Source organism: Eptatretus burgeri, chromosome 17, assembly GCF_056783735.1.
Source record: "Eptatretus burgeri isolate ZD-2024b chromosome 17, Ebu_testis_v1, whole genome shotgun sequence".
Classification (NCBI taxonomy): Eukaryota; Metazoa; Chordata; class Myxini; order Myxiniformes; family Myxinidae; genus Eptatretus; species Eptatretus burgeri.
In genome coordinates this window covers 57,179,128-57,201,611 of record NC_140977.1, presented here as the reverse complement: position 1 = coordinate 57,201,611, position 22,484 = coordinate 57,179,128, and the positions used below count along the sequence as shown (strand labels likewise).

Sequence of the window (22,484 nt, the reverse complement as noted above, 5' to 3'; positions counted from 1 at the left end):
TGGTGGAGATAATGGGGAGGTGGGGTTGTGGTTAAAGCATGGCTGTTGGACTCCAAAAAGGTCAGGTTCCTCTCCCTAACTATTAGTGCAATATTTTAACTTTTAACGACAGTGTAAACCATCAGTCAATGATAACGGTGAGAACTAGGAGTTAGACAGTACCAGGTCCCTAAAGTTCTCAAAGGTAAACTCTTACTTAGTCATTTTTCATCTTAATCTGACCAATGTTCTAACTGCACTGAAGTAACCATTGCTCACCTTTGTGATTGCTGTGAAGAGTCAACATCTATGGCATTCTTCGTGGCTGGAGATGAGGCTTTACTCATAAACGGTTGCGGTCCTACGGCCATTGCGGGGCGGCTAGGCACGGAGGATCCTGGGCGAATGGACCTTATCTCAGATTGGCCATGGACACGCTCTGTCTGACGAGCCGTTGCTCGGTGTCGGGCAGCAAGAATGAGAGCAAGAGGACTCCCAGGTGTCGCCGGCTGCCCTGTGACAGGATGCAGAAGAGAGGAGGCTGGTGGCGGAGAAAACGGTGGTGGAGAAAGCGGTGGCGAGATGGTGGCTGTACCTTGACTGATCACTCCAGGACGTCCCAGCCTGTTTTTCACGGCAGCAGCGAAGGGGGAGGGGGTGATGGGCTTGTTGTTGGCCAAGGGCATGATGAGGCGTCCTGTTAGGAACGGGGGCAGTTTTTTGGGTTTGGGAGCGACAGCAGGCAGGGTTTGCGTCCTGCCGGGAGTAATGATTGGGGAGACAGAAGGAGAAGAATGAAATGTTGGACTGACAGGAACAAAGACATGGTGGGGATGAACTGCAGGATGGGGAGGAGAAGAGGTTGGGGAAGAGGTATGGCTGTTAATATCTGATACAGTTGTAGACATTTGTGGTTGCAATTGGCAATCATTAGCAGCAGTGGGGTAAGTATGTGCAGCAACAGGGGAAGCTAAAGCAACAACCGGAGTAAGAATTGGTGATTGGGAAGGTGGAGATAAAGAATCAGTTGGGGACGTCGCCGGAGGAGAGGTTGGGGACGTCGCCGCAGGAGGGGTGGGGGACGTCGCCGCAGGAGGGGTGGGGGACGTCGCCGGAGGAAGGGTGGGGGACGTCGCCGGAGGAGGGGTTGGGGACGTCGCCGGAGGAGGGGTTGGGGACGTTCGCGGAGGAGGGGTTGGGGACGTCGCCGGAGGAGCGGTTGGGGACGTCGCCGGAGGAGGGGTTGGGGACATCGCCGGAGGAGGGGTTGGGGACGTCGCCGGAGGAGGGGTTGGTGACTTCGCCAGAGGAGGGGTTGGGGACCTCGCCGGAGGAGGGGTTGGGGACCTCGCCGGAGGAGGGGTTGGGGACCTCGCCGGAGGAGGGGTTGGGGACCTCGCCGGAGGAGGGGTTGGGGACCTCGCCGGAGGAGGGGTTGGGGACCTTGCCGGAGGAGGGGTTGGGGACCTCGCAGGAGGAGGGGTTGGGGACCTCGCCGGAGGAGGAGTTGGCGGCCTAACCAGCAGAGGAGTGTCAGCAATAGCAGGAGTAGCAGCAGCAAGTGGGTAAGTTGGAGAAGGAGGTAAATGAGTTTGAGTTGTGTTGGGAGACCATGCTTTAGACTGGTTAGGTGAAGGTAAAATCGGTATGAAAGATGGTGGAGCTTGGGAATAGGCAACTACTGGTGATGGAAGTTCAGGGGGTGCATAACAAGGAGGAGGAGGCAGCACGTCAGGTGGCACATGCGGCGGTGGACTGATTGAAGGCGGTTGAGGTGGTGCATACAAGGGTGCTGGGGGGACGTTAAAGTCCATCTCTGCCACCTCTCGTGGAGTTGGGGGAGGTTTGAAGTCAGGGGGTGGGGGAGGAGGGATGTCACTGCCCTCCAATGGGAAAAGGGGAGCTGGACTGGAGGGTGGAGGGGGTATGGAAAGGTCTGTTGAACTGAAGTCTTGCACCGAGTGGGCACGGCGAAGACTGCTTATGACCACACCTGCAAGGTAGTGAGGAATGCAAGAGAAACAATGAAGGGTTATTAAAAAAAAACCATACATATTGAGATCACATTAGGACACAGGCCCAGGAACTTCAAACCCAGGTTGCAGGTATGAGTTCAAGTACATACGCAAGGCTGGTAAAACGGACAGCGGGGATTCTGAATCGATTCCTTCTGAACTCTCAGCACTCGCGAGAATTTCATCAAGTTTCTCTGAAAAGGCAGAAGGAGTTAAGAAAATTAAGGCTATGATACACGTGTGATCAGTAAATGCTTCAGAAATAAATAAAATCAATGTTTTCAGAAATAAATGTAAATGCCTCTTCTGGGTTTTTTTCTTTAACACAACCGAGGTACCAAAAAAAAAAAATAACAACACAACCATGGTACCAAAAAAAAAACAATACTTAAAGAACATTATCAGCTTCTTAAGCAGAAAGTGTCAAGCATTCTGAAAGCAATGTGCACATGATGCTAACTGCATGAGCAAGTGCCTCATACTAGAGAAACCACCCTCGTTTTGAAAATACTTCCTCCATACATCTCAAACTACTTTCACAAGATCTACTTTGGAGGGTTTAGCCAAGAGTAACTCTGCTTGCTTCTCCCAAGCTTACAAAGAAGAGCTGTTTTCAGATTATCATTTACAAGAGAAGTCGGTGGGGGTGGGTGTGGTTATCGAGCAACCTTGCAGTGGTTTTAGAAGAAGGAATACCACTACTTTAAGGCAACTAGAGACCGAAAAATCGACAGGACATCGATCGAAGTACGCTAATTGCCGTGGGAAGCAAGATGTTTCGGGCGTACACCCTTCATCGGACAGAGAAAAAGCAACGGTGACGGGTGTTACCCAAAAATGGGTGATTGATTTCTGCTCATTAACGATGACCATATCCCCCGATGAATAAAAATAAATAATAATAAAAAAGGAACGTCTGTGTGCTGATAAAGCTGACTCATGGGTAGTATTACATTGGGTGGTTTGCCATTACATTTCCAGCGTTAGGTCAGGAATCTGGTCAGGGTGCTGACGATAACTCGCCAACTCCGTGATGGACACCGTTGAATCACATCCACCAGACTCAAGAACCAATGTCGGCCGATACCTCTCCGGCTTAATGTACCATCCAACGGACGGCGTACTCTTCAATGCAGCGCCCTGCCTGAGACACCAAGGTGACAGTTTTGTAACCAGATCAGGAATTCAACACAGAATGGGCAACTCAAAGGCGAGTGCACAACCATTGGCCAGACCGGAAGGCCAGGCAAATCCAGTCACAACCCTTTCTTTCTCCATCACTCCTTTTGGCCTCAAGACTGAGAAAGTAATTTCATCAACTCATCTTCAACTTCAAGACAAGCTATTGTTAATTCATGAGTCACTGACTTTTGAGCAAGAGAATGGAGAATAAAGTGATCTCCATCCATCAATAATCACAACCACAGTTCAAAGAAGTGGTGTGCGCATGAAGGGCAGGTCAGGTCAGGTATGGGAGCATGCGCTGGAGCAGTGCGTCGCTGCGTCCACTTTCCACGAGTACTCCAGGGACTCCGTCTGGTCATCCCCCAGGCAGATGCCTAGACATCGCAATCTCTTTAAGATGCGGTTCAACCTGCTGCAACCAGGAGGCATGTGGTCAGCCCATTGACCTCCTCCACTCACAAGGCTCCCTCGCTGAGAGAATCTGGTGACCATGATCAGCATCAGGAAAACGAGCTACATCTCCATGCAGCTGCAGCTGACACTCATGGACTATGCACGTAACAAATCTCATTTGAGTGTCTCTCAGCAACCGCTCGTTGGACACAAAGTCCAACCAGCGATAGCCAAGGATTCTCCGAAAAGACCTGGTACCAAAGGAATTAAGTCTCCATCTCAGATCCCAGATCAGAGTCCAAGTCTCACATCCCAAAAGCAATACTGGAAGCAGCCAGGACCTGAAGACTCGGACTTTCGTCCTCCCGCACAGGTACCAGCAGCGCCACACCTCACGAACCAGTGAATCAATGACTCCCCAGGCCCGGCCCAGATGTCTATTGACCTCTGGCTCATAGCCATCAGAGATGTGAATATCGCTGCCAAGGGAAGTGAATCTCTCAGTGACCTCAACATGCTCATCATAAACAGTTATCAGACAGGATGGCAGCGTCCAAGATGTCATTGAAAGCCTGGATCTTAGTTTTGACTCAGAAAATCCGTAATCCGAGCAGTTCCGACTCCTCATTCAGCACCTCGAGGGCCCCCAAAAGGATATTCAGAGTCTCCGCAAAGATGACTGCATCATCTTCGAAATCAAGGTCAGAGATCTTGACATTCCCAAACGATGCACCGCAGCTTGATCTCTCCGACATCTTCCCAAGAATCCAGTCCATACAAGTGCTGAAAAGTGTGGCGGCCAGTACACACCCCTGATAAACTCCAGCAACCACTGGAAACAAGTCGGAGATGGAACCACCACATCTCACAGCACTCTCAGTACCAGAGTATAATTCAAACATCACATTGATCAGTTTTGGTGGCACCCCACAAAGACCAAGAATCTTCCAGAGGGCATCCCAATTCACTGAATCAAACGCTTTGCAGAGATCAACATAGGCTGCGAGCAGCCCCAGTCAAAGTTCTCGTCTGCGTTCGGTGAAGACTGAAGAGCAAAGATACGGTCAATCGTTGACCTCTTTGGTGTAAAGCCTGACTGCTCAGGGCACTGGTGCTCAAGCAGATGGTGGTGAACCCTATCAAGAATTATCCAAGCAAAGACCTTGCCCGGCACTGAGAGCAGCGGCACCCCTCGGTAGTTGTTGCAATCCTGGCGATCACCTTTCCCTTTTTCAGAGAGGGACAACAAGGCCCCTCTTCCAGTCAGTTGGGATGATGCCTGTGTTCCAGGCAGAGCACAGAACTGCATGCAATGACATGAGTACAGCATTTCCACCAGCCTTGAGAAGTTCAACATGGATGCCACAGATCCCTGGAGCTTTACCCCATTTCAAACGGTTCACCGCAGCCTGTGTTTCCACAAACGAAGGTGGATCACAGTTGATTGGAGGGTCAGCATTCGGGATAGTAACACCCCCGACATCCAACTCAACAGCTGGTGGATCAGCCTGGTGCAGCCGCTTAAAGTAACTGGCCCAGCGGGCCTTCACTTCAGACTCCTCTGTCAAGAGCCCACCACCCTCCGTTCTAACTGCGGTACACAGAGGGACAGGCTTGGAGGGACGCAATGCACGAATTCCCCTGTAAGCAGGACGAGAATCACTTGACCACAGGTGATGCTCCACCCCTTCACAGGTTCCTCGCACATAGGCCTCCTTGTCCACCCTCAGCAAATGTGCAGTTTTACGCCTCAACTCCCTGAACAGCTCAGCTCTGCCATTAAGCCTGGTGCTGAAACTCTGTTCAATGGTATCCAGTGTCCTTTGAGAGAGACAATTCTTCTTCACCCTCCGGTGAGTTCCAAGACATCCACCAGCAACATCAAAGATGGTGGTCTTGAAGGCACTCCACAACTCTTCAGGATTCCCCAAAGCACCCAGACCCCCCAAATCCCCACTCAGCTTGCTTGCAAACTCCTCTGCTACCCTCTCATCCTTGAGCTTGCTAACATCCAGCCAAGACTGGGATGGTACCATTTTCCTGGATTTAAGCTGCAGCTTCAGAGTTGCTACAACAAGCTTGTGGTCGGTATTGAGGAACTGAGCACTCCAGTGGACCCTGTGGTTCTGGATCATCCTACAGTGATCATCAATGAGCACATGGTCAATCTTCTTTGCCACACCACCAGCGTTGGAATACCAAGTCCAGCAATGAGCCTGTGGGCGCTGAAACCATGAACCAGCCACCCTAAGTCGATAAATTCTCGCAAAGTCTAGGAACGTCATGCTATTCTGATTCACAGTTCCAGGCCTATGGGGCCCAATACACATCTCATAACCATCGCCATCAGTTCCAGTCGATGCATTGAAATCCCCCAAGACGAGAAGAGCATCTCACCTGGGGCACTGATCAACCTCAGACTCGAGTGTGGCATAGAATGTGTCCTTCACGGTGAGATCACTTGCCATAATCGGAGCATAGACAGAGACCAGGGAAATGACACCCAAGGAGTGACGAATCCTGTCTCGTAATACGCTCGTTGACTGGTGTTACCTCAATTATCATTGGAGTCAGCATATTGGATACAGCTACAGCAACTCCTTGGGAATGGTAACCATCAGAGTGACCAGACCAATAGAATGTGTAACCACCCGCCATGATCTCGCTACTATCCGGTCTCAACCTCAGAGAGAGCTGCAATACCGATGTCCAAACGCTTGAGCTCAGATGATAACAGAGACATGATTATCCTCTCTTCTGGATAGGACTTTCCAGGCACCCGCCCGAAGGGATTGCCTCGGGTTAACCCAAGGATTCACCGTCTGGTGGACAACACCTCAGCACCACCCTGACACACTACGGCAATCCAAACCGGAAAGGTCACCCCATGTTTTCCTCCTAACAATAAAGAGTGGGTGTCCGAAGGCTTTGCCCCAATCTCGTCATCTGGTGAGCTGCCCTGCGAAGAGCAGCTGCACAGGAGGTACTCCCCGAGAATGGGTTTCCAGTTTTTTTTGTGTTATTCATATGTTTTGTGGCGTGAAGGGTTTCATGTTGGCCGAAATGCAAATCCGGCCACCAACCTCCTAAAAAAAGTAACACAACTGCAGGAGGACGTCCGCAGACACAGTTGGGCACTAGAAATGGATGACCGTTGGTTCACAAGGAGCTCCTCCGCCCTTTGACAGGTTTTGTTTTTAATCCTGCTGGATGTCCCTATCCATACAGCCTCCTCACCAAGAAACTTGGTGGGGGAGATGGTTCCGTTGCAGACAACCCGACCAGGAAACAGATTGGTATAGTTTTACATAATTGCTGTAGCAAGTCACAGATCTAATCTATAGCTTGACCTGACAGGGAAGCAAAATTATGGGTTATTTAACCAATGAGAGAACGACTTTCATTAGAACGCGTGTGAATCTTTATCTCTGCCACCGAAGGTGAAGGAGGTTATGTTTTCACCCCTCTCTGTTTGTTTGTTTGTGTGCAGGATATCTCAAAAGGTTGTGGATGGATCCGGTTGAAATTTGGTGGGCAGGTTCGGTGTGTGACAAGGACGTACTGATTAGATTTTGGTGAAGATCTGGATCCGGATCCGACTACTAGAATTTTAAAGCGATTCCTCACCATTGAAAGGTAAGGCTAAAAATTATATATCGCAAGATATCTCAAAAAGTTGTGAACGGATTCAGATGAAACTTGGTGGACATGTTGGGTGTGTGACAAGGACGAACTGATTCGATTTTCTTGAAGATCTGGATCTGGATCCGAGAATTTTTAAAGTGATTCTTCACCAGTGAGAGATGGGGCCAAAAACGATACATATCACGATATTTACCTTCGCAAACTTTGTTGCGAAGGTTATGTTTTGATCGCTGTGTATTTATTTATTTATTTGTGAATTTATTTATGTGTGTTTGTTTGTTATTTGCATAACTCCAAAAGTATTGAACTGAATCGCAGCAAATTTGGTGGGATGATTGGTTATTATCCGAGGACCATTTGATTAGATTTTGGGAGCGATCGGGTCAAAGGTCAAGGTCATGAAAAGGTCAAAATCGTCTTTTTACCATAACGCGGTCAATTTGTATCCAATTTGCATGCAACTAATGCCAAAATGTTCAGAATTCAATGCCCCATCTTGTGATATGTGACATGACATAATGACGTAATAACCCTTATTAGCGGTTGGGAGTTAAAGGTCAGGGGGGGTCACGACATTGCAAAATGTGCGGTTTTAGTCATAACACGGTCAATTCTTATCTGATTTGCATGAAACCAACACCAAAATGTTGACCGTTCTGTTCCCCACACTCTAATACCAATTACAAAATTAAGAGTACAAAGGTCAAGGTCGAGGTCATGAAAAGGTCAAAATCGTCATTTTGTCATAGTGTGGTCGATTTTTATCCAATTTGCATGCAACCAATGCCAAAATGTTGTGAATTCAATGCCCAATCTTGTGATATACGATATGACACAATGACGTCATTACCTTTGTTAGCGGTTTGGGTCAAAGGTCAGGGGGGTCAACGACCTTTATTATCATAACGCGGTCAATTCTTATACAATTTGCATGTAAGTCAATTCAAAATGTTTAGAATTCAATTCCCTATCCTGTAAATAATAATAAAAAAAATAAAACAATTCCCTATCCTGTGATGTGTAATATTTGATTTCTTATAATGTGACCAGTTTTCATCAGATTGACTTGACACCGACACCCAAAAAGGTCAGAGAGTTCATACAGAAATTGTACAATGTACGTGAATCAGTGTCAAACAGCAGGAAATTTAATGTTTTTAAGCCATCATAACACATATGAGATGGCAGATGTGGTATGGGATTAAATACCCTCACAATCAACGGTTTCTGTGGGGTGGGGGGGGGGGCAAAATGTAGCGTTGGCGAAGGTATGGGCTCTACTGAGTGCCCGTTTTAGTTAAAAAATGTATTTGGCCCGATAAGTTCTCGTGGATCAGGCATTACATGATGGAGGTATGGTATGCGCTCCACCAAGTGCTCTTCTAGTTTCTAATGTTTCTAGTGAATCTTTTCTAATGATTAGAAACAACAAAATCAGGGGTTATTTAACCAATGAGAGAGCGACTTTTATGAAAGACATGAGATAAAAAATGTTTTTTTTAAACACAACTGTTGAGCGTTATTGAATCTTTCACTCCTCATCCTTGTTTGAAAAAACAAACAAAAAAAAACCTCCCTTACAGACGGCTAATTTCTCCAAAAATTACAGAGGACTTAATTCCTGCAGATTATTATGACTTTTAATACCCACTCCCACAAGGAGCGGTGCTAAGCCATATATATTTACATAGAGAGAGTTGGAGTCATCCCACCACCCCAAACTATTTAATATGTTTGTCGGTGTTCCTAGGCAAACCCCGACTACAACCATCATTAATCGACTCTTTTCATCCTAGTCAAACAGGTGTGCGCACGCATGCACACACATTATTCATTGATTGGTGCATTTTATCACATAAGGATGCAAAGCGGTTTCACAATGATCACATGCAGACATTCTCAATGTTGAAACATGGCTTTTGTTACCATTCAATGAGCAAGCTGTCGTGTGCGGAACAAGTATTAGTTTGTGTTGTTTGTCCGGACACACACAAAATGTCTACAGCAGGGAAAGGCAAGACAGGACAAAAAAAGGTGTGAGGTAAGAAATCACTCGGATATAGACAGGGACTAACCGAGTTCAGCGATCTCGTCAGTCGAGAGAGACTTGGAGTGTTGCGTCAGCTGGGTCATTGGAGAACGACGAGGGGGTGCTGGGGGAGCTGAAAAATTCAAGAGACAAACTTAAGGGGGTGGGAGGAAGGGAAGGGAGGTGGGCTGTTGGAGTGAATTTCATTCATTTCGTATGCAGCCTGTAGCTGCTGCTTGTATCATTGCTGGGAGCGCAATTGTGCCGCTGATGCAGTGCCCCCTGTAGGTCAGGCCAGGAATTTGTAATTTGTTCACGGTGTTGGAGATAACTCACCTACTCTTTGTGAAGGACACCGTGGGATTTTTAACGTCCACCAACTAATGCTGGCAGATGTAATGGCCAATTTAACGTCCATCTGAAGGACGGCACGCACATTTGATGAATCACCATACCTGTGAAACACCAGGATGACAGTTTATAGCTGGGTTGAGATTCAAACCCAGGCTCGACAGCTTAGAGCGATCGTGCGTACCTCTAGGCCATCCTACCAGCTTGTTGGAGTGAATACTGGGGGGAAAGAGCCAAAAGCAAAGACTTTGTCAAAGAGACCAGGGAGGAACTCAGGTAAGAAATTGTATTAACTTGAACTGCAGATTTGCTGAAGGTGGTGAAGAGAGTCACAGCGTAGAAAATTAAAATCGACCTGCTGGGAAGGAGCTACATCAGAAAAGTAGATTATAGGGAAGCAGGAAAAAAAAGAAATTAAAAATCGAGCCGTTAATTGGTCAAGAGTTGGGGTGTAGTAAGGTATAGGGAGGGGAGAGGGGGAGAGCTGTAAGATTAAACAAAAAAGACAAGTTGACTTCACACAAAACTACTTTCATGATATTTTCACAAGAGCGATGCTTACGATCCCCCTCAAGCAAGAGCGTCGTTTCATCCAATCAGCAGCATCGTTGTTAGCTAGCATTCCTCGGGAGATACTTCGGCATCGATGCTGTCATGTCAGTCGCAAAGGCCTCTCAAGGCGACGGCCTCACTAGAGCCGTGCATTTGGCGCTCTATCAAGCACACCTCCGCCATGAACGGGTGGAAGCTTGCTTGAACCATCTACTATCCAAATAAAAGCGTTATTGTCCCTTTTCAACACCTTGTACTACATTCTCTTCCTCCTTGCCTTTGCATTTTTTCATGGTCATAGAAGATAACTGCATGAACTTTTTCCTTTTGAGTTTTAGGACTAAAACGGACAGGAAAGAACAATAACAGGAAACAGGGGCATTTTGAGTTTATAAGTATCCTGCTTGGAATCCGTGGCCGAGATTCTAATCCGTGACCTTGTGACAAGGGCCTGTAACCCGGACACACAATCCCTACCCTTGCGTTTACGCCGAGCACGTGTAATGGGCGGGGTAGCCACCGAAACCACCCGCAAGACAAGACGGCTCGTACTATCGCGGATGAGAGACACGACCTCCTTGTGTCCACAGCGAACCACATTCTTTCCATTCACCTACAGGGATAAATAAAGGAGAGCAATAGAGACAAGTGAGACCGAGCTTGACGCGGAAGGGTTTCAAAAGCATCAAATCCTTGGATTCCTCGCACCTCCAAGATGAAATCTCCTGTACGCAGACCTGCTCGCCAAGCCACGCCTCCTTTGTCCACCTTCTCAAGGTATTGCAAAGCTGGGAATGCCGTGGTCGGCTCAAAAGTTTCTTTGGGAATGTTGCCTGAAAAGAAAACACACAAACAAGGAAGTGTCACATGGCTGGAGAGTATTTTCAGAACTGAATTGAGGAAGCAGGTGATGAGCAGAATGATTGGATGAGAGATCTCTGTAAGAAGACATCAGCAACATTCCGTTTAATGGGTACAAGGTGCTCAGATCGAGTGCACCAAGTGTGATTTTGGGGATCAACATTCGCATGCAAATGGAAGTTTGGGGCTAGAGGGGGAATTAAATGGAAAAAAAAAATTGAGGAAGACAGGAATTGAAAGAGTTGAAGAAGAAAGAAAAGGAAGAGGTGATTGGAAGATAATACAGAGGAGGGGAGAAGAATGCTGGGTGAGGGTTTGTGAGGAGAGGGGTGAGGGGAAGGCGTGTTTAAATTCAACAGCTTCACTCAGTGAGGATGTTGTGAGATTAAACAATACGATTAAGAATACGGAAAAATTTCCATTTGGATTTTGTCGTTTTTGTTTTACTGAAACGCTCAAACAGCCAAAGTAATAATGTGCACTTCACTTCATCAGAAAATGTTATTACCAAGTCCAGACGAGATTAGTAACAACAGAACCGGAGGGAGTATATTATTATACCTTCAAAGAAACACTTCTTGTGCATTTCATACTCGACTACTTTAATTAACGTTTAGACAGCAATCTCCAAAAGCCATCACCATGAAACCACCACTTGCAAATCCCCACGAACCACCTCTCCCAAATCCCCACGAACCACCTCTCCCAAATCGCCATGAACCACCTCACCTTTCGCTCCTCGAAGAACAAAGCCAAATCCCTCTCGTTCTGTTTTCTCCAGTACCACGTTGTGATCCTGAACACACAACTCACTGAAACAAACAGCACTCAATAAAAATACACCACTTCCTCGGTCTTTCATCACAGCTTCCACAAGCAAGGACAATTGGAATTGAAAAGTGAAATGAGAGATGGAAGAATGTTTCGGAAAAGGAAACAAGGACAAATCAACCTTGTGCTGAATCTGTTCCGCAATTAAACAACGTCTCACGCACAATGGCCAACGGTTTCCTCCTCTCGGACACCAAAGATAGGAAGTAACTCCCAAAGGTTCTCAAATGTACCTGATGAAAGGTCATTCCCTTTAAAATGCATGGTTCATGCATGTTTCATGGTCAATCCCACCGTACCTTGAGCTGTCTCATTTGCTTATTGATAGAGGCATCTTACAGTCGGTCCCTTTGATTTGAGGAACCAGGTAGTAAGCATTGTCCAGTGGAACACCTGGAATACCAACACCAAACGCATGTCATAGCTGAGGGTGAGGTCAAGAGGCTCCACAAACTGGACCTCGATCGGTGACTGATCTCATTTTGAGACAACGTTGCTCGGGTGAAAACGTTTGCCAAGAAGAGCGAAGAACTATGAGAAACCTAGAACGGGAGATGGCTGTTGTCTTCTCAGTGAACACCTGATCTGGATTCAGGAGTCAGGAGTCGTAAGAGAAAGCGAACAGTATATTTGATCCAAAACTACATAGTTTGACCAGGAATAAGATCGTTTTGAGAATAATCCTCTGGGAACAACACGTTTCAGTGAGAGTGTGGAAGGTGATGAGCCATCGGGAGTAATAAGCCGTTTGGGACAGGAATATCCTATCCATCCATTGCCGTGTTGGAAACACCATCTTTGAGCCTCCAGAATGAAGATCACAGGTGATGTTTGAGAACAAGCAGGTGTGAGGATTTGTACAAATTGCACTTTGTATTTCATCATAGTGAACAGGCCAGTTTTCCTGAATTCCAAGGAATCCTTTTGACACATCGAGCGTGTTTTTCGTTCAGAGAAGAGTGAAATGTGGAGAAAGAAGAACATACGGAAAGGCCTGTATGATGTCACCAAAGGGATCGAGGCGTTCATGCAATCAGGCCCAGTTGCACAAGAATGTCAAAACGGTTGCATTTAACCACATCAAGTTCCAAAGGTCATGACATCAAAGTGGGATGATGTGGAGGTTCCATGGGATGGGCACAAGAAGACTCAGACTCGTTACATCATGATCAAGTTCAACAGCTCCACCTCGTCTCCAATCTTTCCCTCTCGCCGATGAGGAATATGGATAAAGGAGGCACGCACAGAATAGAAAGGCCGAGCTGGCTGGTCTCAGTTTCCACGGTGCGAGTTCAGACAGTCAAATAAATGTGGTGTCCGAAATGAAAGTGTTCATCGATTGAGAATGATATGATGATATAACTACAGATAACCTCATCAGGTAAGTATCCAGTATTGCCAAAAGAGGCACTAGATGACAACTGTAAACTAATCAGGTAATATCCACAAAGCGCACGATGAGGATCATGGTCTCACTTTCTTACATACCTCTTCCCATTCTCCATGGCCATCGCCAAGTCCTCTGCGGATGCTGGTTCTGGAAGGAGGTGAGAAAAAAGAGGAAGGTTACAATGCATTTTGTTCCATATGGTAACTAAAAAAGTTCCACACTCATTGTTACGATGGTTGACGTTATTGGATTATTATCAGAGCTGAAAGACGGACGATGATGCCAAGTTACCTGAAGTACATTATTACAACTCAAAGTGAAAACTACTGTATGGCGGTTACATGTTTGCTCCCTGTAACCCCCTTCACGTATATTCCACCGATCTGTCTCTCTGCCCTCCCTCGCTATCGTTACCTGTCCTTGCTTTAAAGCTTTCAGTGATTATGCAAACCGCCCAATCGAGCTAACCCGGCCTCAAGCCCAGGCCTGCCCGTCTCCTCTTTCCTCATCCCGTCCCTCCCTGAGCCAACTCCAGTTCCCACTTGAATCAAATGCCTCCCGTCTCCCGTATATTACTTCTACCCTCCCGCCCATGTTTGTGCCTCCCGCTTTATCAAGTCTCCACAATGAGTTTCCTTACATGCAGGTAGGAGGTTCGGATAAGTGTGAGATTAAAAACGCCAACAATGGGTGAAAAAACAAAAAGGATGAACAAAAAGATTATGCACTCAGGGTTAGAAAGGAGGTGCAATGAGGGTTTGAGGAAAGTTCGACAAGGCACAGGGAAACAATGGACAACGAATAAGCAGCAACAAGTGTCAGGTTGCAGGAAAATGAATTTCACAGGAAGAGAAAAAGTTCCAATTTGTTGGGAATTTGATCAATTTTCCTTCACCATTTCAGGAAGAGGAAAACTACAGACCTGACAAACAGGCACTCTCAAACTCAAATCACCATCTTCGGTTCATCAGAGAAATGAAAATACAAGTTCTAACCGGAGTTCCAAATCAGGCGTTTTATCATATTTTCATCCTGGAGGAATTCCCGAGTCACCAGCCAGTAAGGCGAATGTGGCATTTCACCATTTGCTCGAATGTAATCGATTTAGCACAACACCGACACTCAACCTACAACGGGTGAGTTCCAGGGAAGTCCCTGAAATCAAACCATCACAGACAACAAGCATTCGTCCGGAGGATTATTTCAAACGAACCCGACAGTCATCGCATAGTTGGCGAATGATGAGAGTGCTCTATCGATCAAATGCACAATTGATTTGAACCCTCATCAGTTGGACAAAATCAAAAGGGAAAAGGTGTACAACGAGGAAGGCAAGTGTACCCAACTTAAAAATGGAGTGAGGGCTCCACAGGGAATTAAGGAACAAAGATTTGTGTCGATCCACCAAGTCCAAACTTGCCTGTTGTCATTCCAGCGTTCCTTCAGCTTGCAACCCCAAACAACGCCACACGACTACACCCTTACACAACTACCCCTCCCATAGTAGTCACACTCCCTCAATCATAACAATAATAAACAACACATCAATGTTAATATCAATAAACAGTGCAATAGCATTGAGATGCAACACAAAACAAATCTATAATCGTTAGACACATGGCATACGAGGATTTGATGTGTAATATCGATGTGCAGCGTTCTTGAAACAATCGATCGTTTCATGAATATGCTGCCTCACTCACTTGTAATCTCCCTCCAGGATCCTGGCCGAAAAAAACTGGTCTAACAACCTCACTTATCATCTCATTTCTAGTCTACCTCACATTCGAGGAAGTACCCCGGCTCGTAACCTCATTTATGAATCTGGGTAGTACCCTGGCTCGCAATCTCATTGTATAATCTGGGTAGTACCATGGCTCGTAACCTCATTTATTAATATGGGTAGTACCCTGGCTCGTAACCTCATTTATTAATATGGGTAGTACCCTGGCTCGTAACTTCATTTATTAATATGGGTAGTACCCTGGCTCGTAACTTCATTTATTAATATGGTAGTACCCTGGCTCGTAACTTCATTTATTAATATGGGTAGTACCCTGGCTCGTAACTTCATTTATTAATATGGTAGTACCCTGGCTCCTAACCTCATTTATTAATATGGTAGTACCCTGGCTCGTAACTTCATTTATTAATATGGGTAGTACCCTGGCTCCTAACCTCATTTATTAATATGGGTAGTACCCTGGCTCGTAACCTCATTTATTAATATGGGTAGTACCCTGGCTCGTAACTTCATTTATTAATATGGGTAGTACCCTGGCTCGTAACTTCATTTATTAATATGGGTAGTACCCTGGCTCCTAACCTCATTTATTAATATGGGTAGTACCCTGGCTCGTAACTTCATTTATTAATATGGGTAGTACCCTGGCTCGTAACTTCATTTATTAATATGGGTAGTACCCTGGCTCCTAACCTCATTTATTAATATGGGTAGTACCCTGGCTCGTAACCTCATTTATTAATATGGGTAGTACCCTGGCTCCTAACCTCATTTATTAATATGGGTAGTACCCTGGCTCGTAACTTCATTTATTAATATGGGTAGTACCCTGGCTCGTAACTTCATTTATTAATATGGGTAGTACCCTGGCTTGTAACTTCATTTATTAATATGGGTAGTACCCTGGCTCCTAACCTCATTTATTAATATGGGTAGTACCCTGGCTCGTAACTTCATTTATTAATATGGGTAGTACCCTGGCTCCTAACCTCATTTATTAATATGGGTAGTACCCTGGCTCGTAACCTCATTTATTAATATGGGTAGTACCCTGGCTCCTAACCTCATTTATTAATATGGGTAGTACCCTGGCTCGTAACTTCATTTATTAATATGGGTAGTACCCTGGCTCGTAACTTCATTTATTAATATGGGTAGTACCCTGGCTCCTAACCTCATTTATTAATATGGGTAGTACCCTGGCTCGTAACTTCATTTATTAATATGGGTAGTACCCTGGCTCGTAACTTCATTTATTAATATGGGTAGTACCCTGGCTCCTAACCTCATTTATTAATATGGGTAGTACCCTGGCTCGTAACCTCATTTATTAATATGGGTAGTACCCTGGCTCCTAACCTCATTTATTAATATGGGTAGTACCCTGGCTCGTAACTTCATTTATTAATATGGGTAGTACCCTGGCTCGTAACTTCATTTATTAATATGGGTAGTACCCTGGCTCCTAACCTCATTTATTAATATGGGTAGTACCCTGGCTCGTAACTTCATTTATTAATATGGGTAGTACCCTGGCTCCTAACCTCATTTATTAATATGGGTAGTACCCTGGCTCCTAACCTCATTTATTAATATGGGTAGTACCCTGGCTCCTAACCTCATTTATTAATATGGTAGTACCCTGGCTCGTAACTTCATTTATTAATATGGGTAGTACCCTGGCTCGTAACTTCATTTATTAATATGGGTAGTACCCTGGCTCCTAACCTCATTTATTAATATGGGTCGTACCCTGGCTCGTAACTTCATTTATTAATATGGGTAGTACCCTGGCTCCTAACCTCATTTATTAATATGGTAGTACCCTGGCTCGTAACTTCATTTATTAATATGGGTAGTACCCTGGCTCCTAACCTCATTTATTAATATGGTAGTACCCTGGCTCGCAATCTCATTGTATAATCTGGGTAGTACCATGGCTCGTAACCTCATTTATTAATATGGTAGTACCATGGCTCGTAACCTCATTTATTAATATGGTAGTACCCTGGCTCGTAACCTCATTTATTAATATGGGTAGTACCCTGGCTCCTAACCTCATTTATTAATATGGGTAGTACCCTGGCTCCTAACCTCATTTATTAATATGGGTAGTACCCTGGCTCGTAACCTCATTTATTAATATGGGTAGTACCCTGGCTCGTAACCTCATTTTATAATCTGGGTAGTACCCTGACTCGTAACCTCATTTTTTAAATCTGGGTAGTACCCTGGCTCGTAACCTCATTTATTAATATGGGTAGTACCCTGACTTGTAACCTCATTTTTTAAATCTGGGTAGTATCCTGGCTCGTAACCTCATTTATGAATCTGGGTGGTACCCTTGCTCATAATCTCATTTGTGAATCTGCGTAGTACCCTTGCTCGTGACCTCATTTTTTAAAATCTAGGTAGTACCCTGGCTCGTAACCTCATTTATTAATATGGGTAGTACCCTGGCTCATAACCTTATTTTTTAAATCTAGGTGGTACCCTGGCTCGTAACCTCATTTATGAATCTGGGTGGTACCCTTGCTCGTAATCTCATTTGTGAGTCTGCGTAGTACCCTTGCTCGTGACTTCATTTTTTTAAATCTAGGTAGTACCCTGGCTCGTAACCTCATTTTGTTAATCTGGGTAGTACCCTGGCTAGTAACCTCATTTTGTTAATCTGGGTATGAACCTGGCTTGTAGCCTCATTTTTTAAATCTGGGTAGTACCCTGGCGAGTAACCTCATTTTTTAAATCTGGGTAGTACCCTGGCAAGTAACCTCATTTTTTAAAATCTGGGTAGTACCCTGGCTAGTAACCTCATTTTTTAAATCTGGGTAGTACCCTGGCTCATAACCTCATTTTTTTAAAATCTGGGTAGTACCCTGGCTAGTAACCTCATTTTTTAAATCTGGGTAGTACCCTGGCTAGTAACCTCATTTTTAAAATCTGGGTAGTACCCTGGCTAGTAACCTCATTTATGAATCTGGGTGGTACCCTGGCTCGTAACCTCATTTTTAAAATCTGGGTAGTACCCTGGCTAGTAACCTCATTTATGAATCTGGGTGGTACCCTTGCTCGTAATCTCATTTGTGAATCTGCGTAGTACCCTTGCTCGTGACCTCATTTTTTTAAATCTAGGTAATACCCTGGCTCGTAACCTCATTTTGTTAATCTGGGTATTAACCTGGCTCATAACCTCATTTTTTAAATCTGGGTAGTACCCTGGCTAGTAACCTCATTTTTTAAATCTGGGTAGTACCCTGGCTAGTAACCTCATTTTTTTAAATCTGGGTAGTACCCTGGCTCGTAACCTCATTTTTTAAAATCTGGGTAGTACCCTGGCTCGTAAACTCATATTTTAAAATCTCGGTAGTACCCTGGCTAGTAACCTCATTTTTTAAATCTGGGTAGTACCCTGGCTCATAACCTCATTTTTTTTAAATCTGGCTAGTACCCTGGCTCGTAAACTCATATTTTTAAATCTGGGTAGTACCCTGGCTAGTAACCTCATTTTTAAAATCTGGGTAGTAACCTGGCTCATAACCTCATTTTTTAAATCTGGGTTGTACCCTGGCTAGTAACCTCATTTTTTAAATCTGGGTTGTACCCTGGCTCGTAACCTCATTTTTTAAATCTGGGTAGTACCCTGACTCGTAAACTCATATTTTTAATCTGGGTATTAACCTGGATCGTAACCTCATTTTTTAATCTGGGTGGTTTCCTCCCTCATAACCTCATTTCTAACCTGGGTAATACCCTGGCTTTAAAGTAATTTCATCTCTGGGTGGTTCCCTGCCTCGTAACTTCATTTGAAATATGGGTGGTACCCTGATTGTTACCTAATTTCTAATCTGGGTAGTGTCCTGACGAACAGACTCATTTCGAATCTGGGTCGTGTCCTGGCTCGTAACCTCATTTTTTAAATCTGGGTAGTACCCTGGCTAGTAACCTCATTTTGTTAATCTGGGTAGTACCCTGGCTCGTAACCTCATTTTTTTTAAATCTGGGTAGTGCTCTGGCTCATAACCTCATTTTTTAAAAATCTGGGTAGTACCCTGGCTAGTAACCTCATTTTTAAAATCTGGGTAGTACCCTGGCTAGTAACCTCATTTTTAAAATATGGGTAGTACCCTGGCTCATAACCTCATTTTTTTTAAATCTGGGTAGTACCACGGCTCGTAACCTCATTTTTTAAATCTGGGTATTACCCTGGCTAGTAACTTCATTTTTTAAATCTGGGTAGTACCCTGGCTCATAACCTCATTTTTTTAAATCTGGGTAGTACCCTGACTCAAACTCATATTTTTAAATCTGGGTAGTACCACGGCTCGTAACCTCATTTTTTAAATCAGGGTAGTACCCTGGCTAGTAACCTCATTTTTAAAATCTGGGTAGTAACCTGGCTCGTAACCTCATTTTTTAAATCTGGGTAGTACCCTGACTCGTAAACTCATATTTTTAATCTGGGTATTAACCTGGCTCGTAACCTTATTTCTAATCTGGGTAGTGTTCTGACTGACAACCTTATTTCTAATCTGGGTAGCGTTCTGACTAACAACCTCATTTCTAATCTGGGTAGTGTACTGCCGAACAACCTCATTTCTAATCTGGATAGCGTTCTGACTAACAACAACCTTATTTCTAATCTGGATAGCGTTCTGACTAACAACAACCTTATTTCTAATCTGGATAGCGTTCTGACTAACAACCTCATTTTTAATCAGGATAGCGTTCTGACTAACAACCTTATTTCTAATCTGGGTAGCATTCTGACTGACAACCTCATTTCTAATCTGGATGGCGTTCTGACTAACAACCTTATTTCTAATCTGGATAACGTTCTGACTAACAACCTCATTTCTAAACTGGATACCATCCTGACTAGCCACCTTATTTCTAATCTGGGTAGTGTCCTGACGAACAACCTCATTTTTATTCTGGATAGCATTCTGACTAACAACCGCATTTCTAATCTGGATAGCGTTCTGACTAACAACCTCATTTCTAAACTGGATACTATCCTGACAAACAACCTCATTCCTAATCTGGGTAGTGTCCTCACTAATAACCTTATTTCTAATCTGGGTAGTGTCCTGCCGAACAACCTCATTTATAATCTGGATAGCGTTCTGACAAACCACCTTATTTCTAATCTGGGTAGTGTCCTGCCGAACAACCTCATTTATAATCTGGATAGCATTCTGACTAACAACCTTATTTCTAATCTGGGTAGTGTCCTGATGAACAACCTTATTTCTAATCTGGATAGCATTCTGACGAACAACCTTATTTCTAATCTGGGTAGTGTCCTGATTAACAACCTTATTTCTAATCTGGATAGCATTCTGACGAACAACCTTATTTCTAATCTGGATAACATCCTGACTAACAACCTCATTTCTAATCTGGGTCGTGTTCTGACTCACAACCTGATTTCTAATCTGGGTCGTGTTCTGACAAACACCCTCATTTCTAATCTGGGTCGTGTTCTGACTCACAACCTGATTTCTAATCTGGGTCGTGTTCTGACAAACACCCTCATTTCTAATCTGGGTCGTGTTCTGACAAACACCCTCATTTCTAATCTGGGTCGTGTTCTGATTAACAACCGCATTTCTAATCTGGGTCGTGTTCTGACTAACAACCGCATTTCTAATCTGGGTCGTGTTCTGACTAACAACCTCATTTCTAATCTGGGTCGTGTTCTGACTAACAACCTCATTTCTAATCTGGGTAGTGTTCTGACTAACAACCTTATTTCTAATCTGGGTCGTGTTCTGACTAACAACTTCATTTCTAATCTGGGTCGTGTTCTGACCAACAACCTTATTTCTAATCTGGTCAGTATCCTGACTTACAACCTTATTTCTAATTTGGGTAGCGTCCTGACTTACAACCTTATTTCTAATCTTGGTCGTGTCCTCACTAACAACCTTATTTCTAATCTGGTTAGTATCCTGACTTACAACCTTATTTCTAATTTGGGTAGTGTCCTGACTAACAACCTTATTTCTAATCTTGGTAGTGTCCTCACTAACAACCTTATTTCTAATCTGGGTCGTGTTCTGACTAACAACTTCATTTCTAATCTGGGTCGTGTTCTGACCAACAACCTTATTTCTAATCTGGTTAGTATCCTGACTTACAACCTTATTTCTAATTTGGGTAGCGTCCTGACTTACAACCTTATTTCTAATCTTGGTCGTGTCCTCACTAACAACCTTATTTCTAATCTGGTTAGTATCCTGACTTACAACCTTATTTCTAATTTGGGTAGCGTCCTGACTTACAACCTTATTTCTAATCTTGGTCGTGTCCTCACTAACAACCTTATTTCTAATCTGGTTAGTATCCTGACTTACAACCTTATTTCTAATTTGGGTAGTGTCCTGACTAACAACCTTATTTCTAATCTTGGTAGTGTCCTCACTAACAACCTTATTTCTAATCTGGTTAGTATCCTGACTAACAACCTCATTTCTAAACTGGGTAGTATCCGAGATACAATCAGGATTATCAACACCAAAAAAGTTGAAAAGGCTCCAAGTGAGTGAAACAGAATCAAGTCGTTGATTGGTTACAATTGTTCCGTGTCGTTAAACATCATTTGATTCCCTCATCCATCCCCAAACCTCAAATACCTCTCCAAAGTCCACGGCACCTTAAAATCCCTCATCTGATTATATATCCCAACCTTTGGAATCTCTTCGGATATTGTGCCACCACAATTAACACCACCCAACTGTGCAATTAGTTGTTTACACAAGGTGTTCATTTGGCCCAAAATGCTTGTACCACACCCCGTTAACGTTAATAACTAATTCAATTTCCTAAAACACCAACCCAACTCTTCCATTTAACTTCATCTTACCCACATCCATTTATAACAAAGTTACATTTTACATTTAATCTCTTGGCAGGAAATCGAGCCACGCTTGCAGCATGTAAAAGGCTCTCTTTTTGAAGGACAAAGTGTAATGTGTGTCGTATGTTCACAACCCAGACAAGACAGCCGGTATTACATACCCATGAGAAGGACTTCGTACCCTGAGATTCGGTCCGCTCTTTTAGGCACTGCACCAGGGTGACAGTTTTAATCGGATTGGACTCCTTGTGGGAGAAAACACCAGGAAGGTCGGAGATTACCTCACGCCCAACAGAGCTATCCTGCCATCCGTTGGCCATGTGACCATCATGTTAAAATATCTCAAGTTGTTTTATACTTTCTTGTTATGCATTTTCATAACCATGCCTGTTGTTGGCTTAATGGACAAGGGGGCTGGATTTCGGTCTTAGGGTCTTGAGTTTGAGCCCCTGTCGTTCCGGTGAAACAACACCAGGTGGGTTTACTCAGCCTGTCATCCTTCCGAGGTCGGTGAAATGAGTAAGTACTAGATTACTGGAGTAATAAGCCATTTGAATGTCCTGCGTCGGAGTGGCGACCCGTCCAGGACTGCACTCCTTAGCCAAATTAAACTGCCTCGGCAGCCCTATGCACCTTTACGGCATGAAAGG

The 22,484-nt window shown here is 44.5% G+C and overlaps 1 protein-coding gene across 1 annotated transcript in view; it reads right to left on the bottom strand.

Annotated features, from left to right (window-relative positions):
- LOC147010204 (uncharacterized) overlaps positions 1–22,484 on the bottom strand; it is a 30,201-nt gene that overhangs the window by 3,143 nt on the left and 4,574 nt on the right. Inside the window, exons 2-9 of the mRNA XM_085862999.1 lie at positions 13,330–13,378; positions 11,740–11,822; positions 10,858–10,982; positions 10,627–10,762; positions 9,293–9,379; positions 2,105–2,188; positions 1,765–1,972; positions 259–735 (exon numbers count right to left, since the gene is read on the bottom strand). Of these exons, the coding sequence (XP_085719125.1) occupies positions 259–735; positions 1,765–1,972; positions 2,105–2,188; positions 9,293–9,379; positions 10,627–10,762; positions 10,858–10,982; positions 11,740–11,822; positions 13,330–13,378 (1,249 nt within the window). The remainder of the gene's footprint in view (positions 1–258; positions 736–1,764; positions 1,973–2,104; positions 2,189–9,292; positions 9,380–10,626; positions 10,763–10,857; positions 10,983–11,739; positions 11,823–13,329; positions 13,379–22,484) is intronic.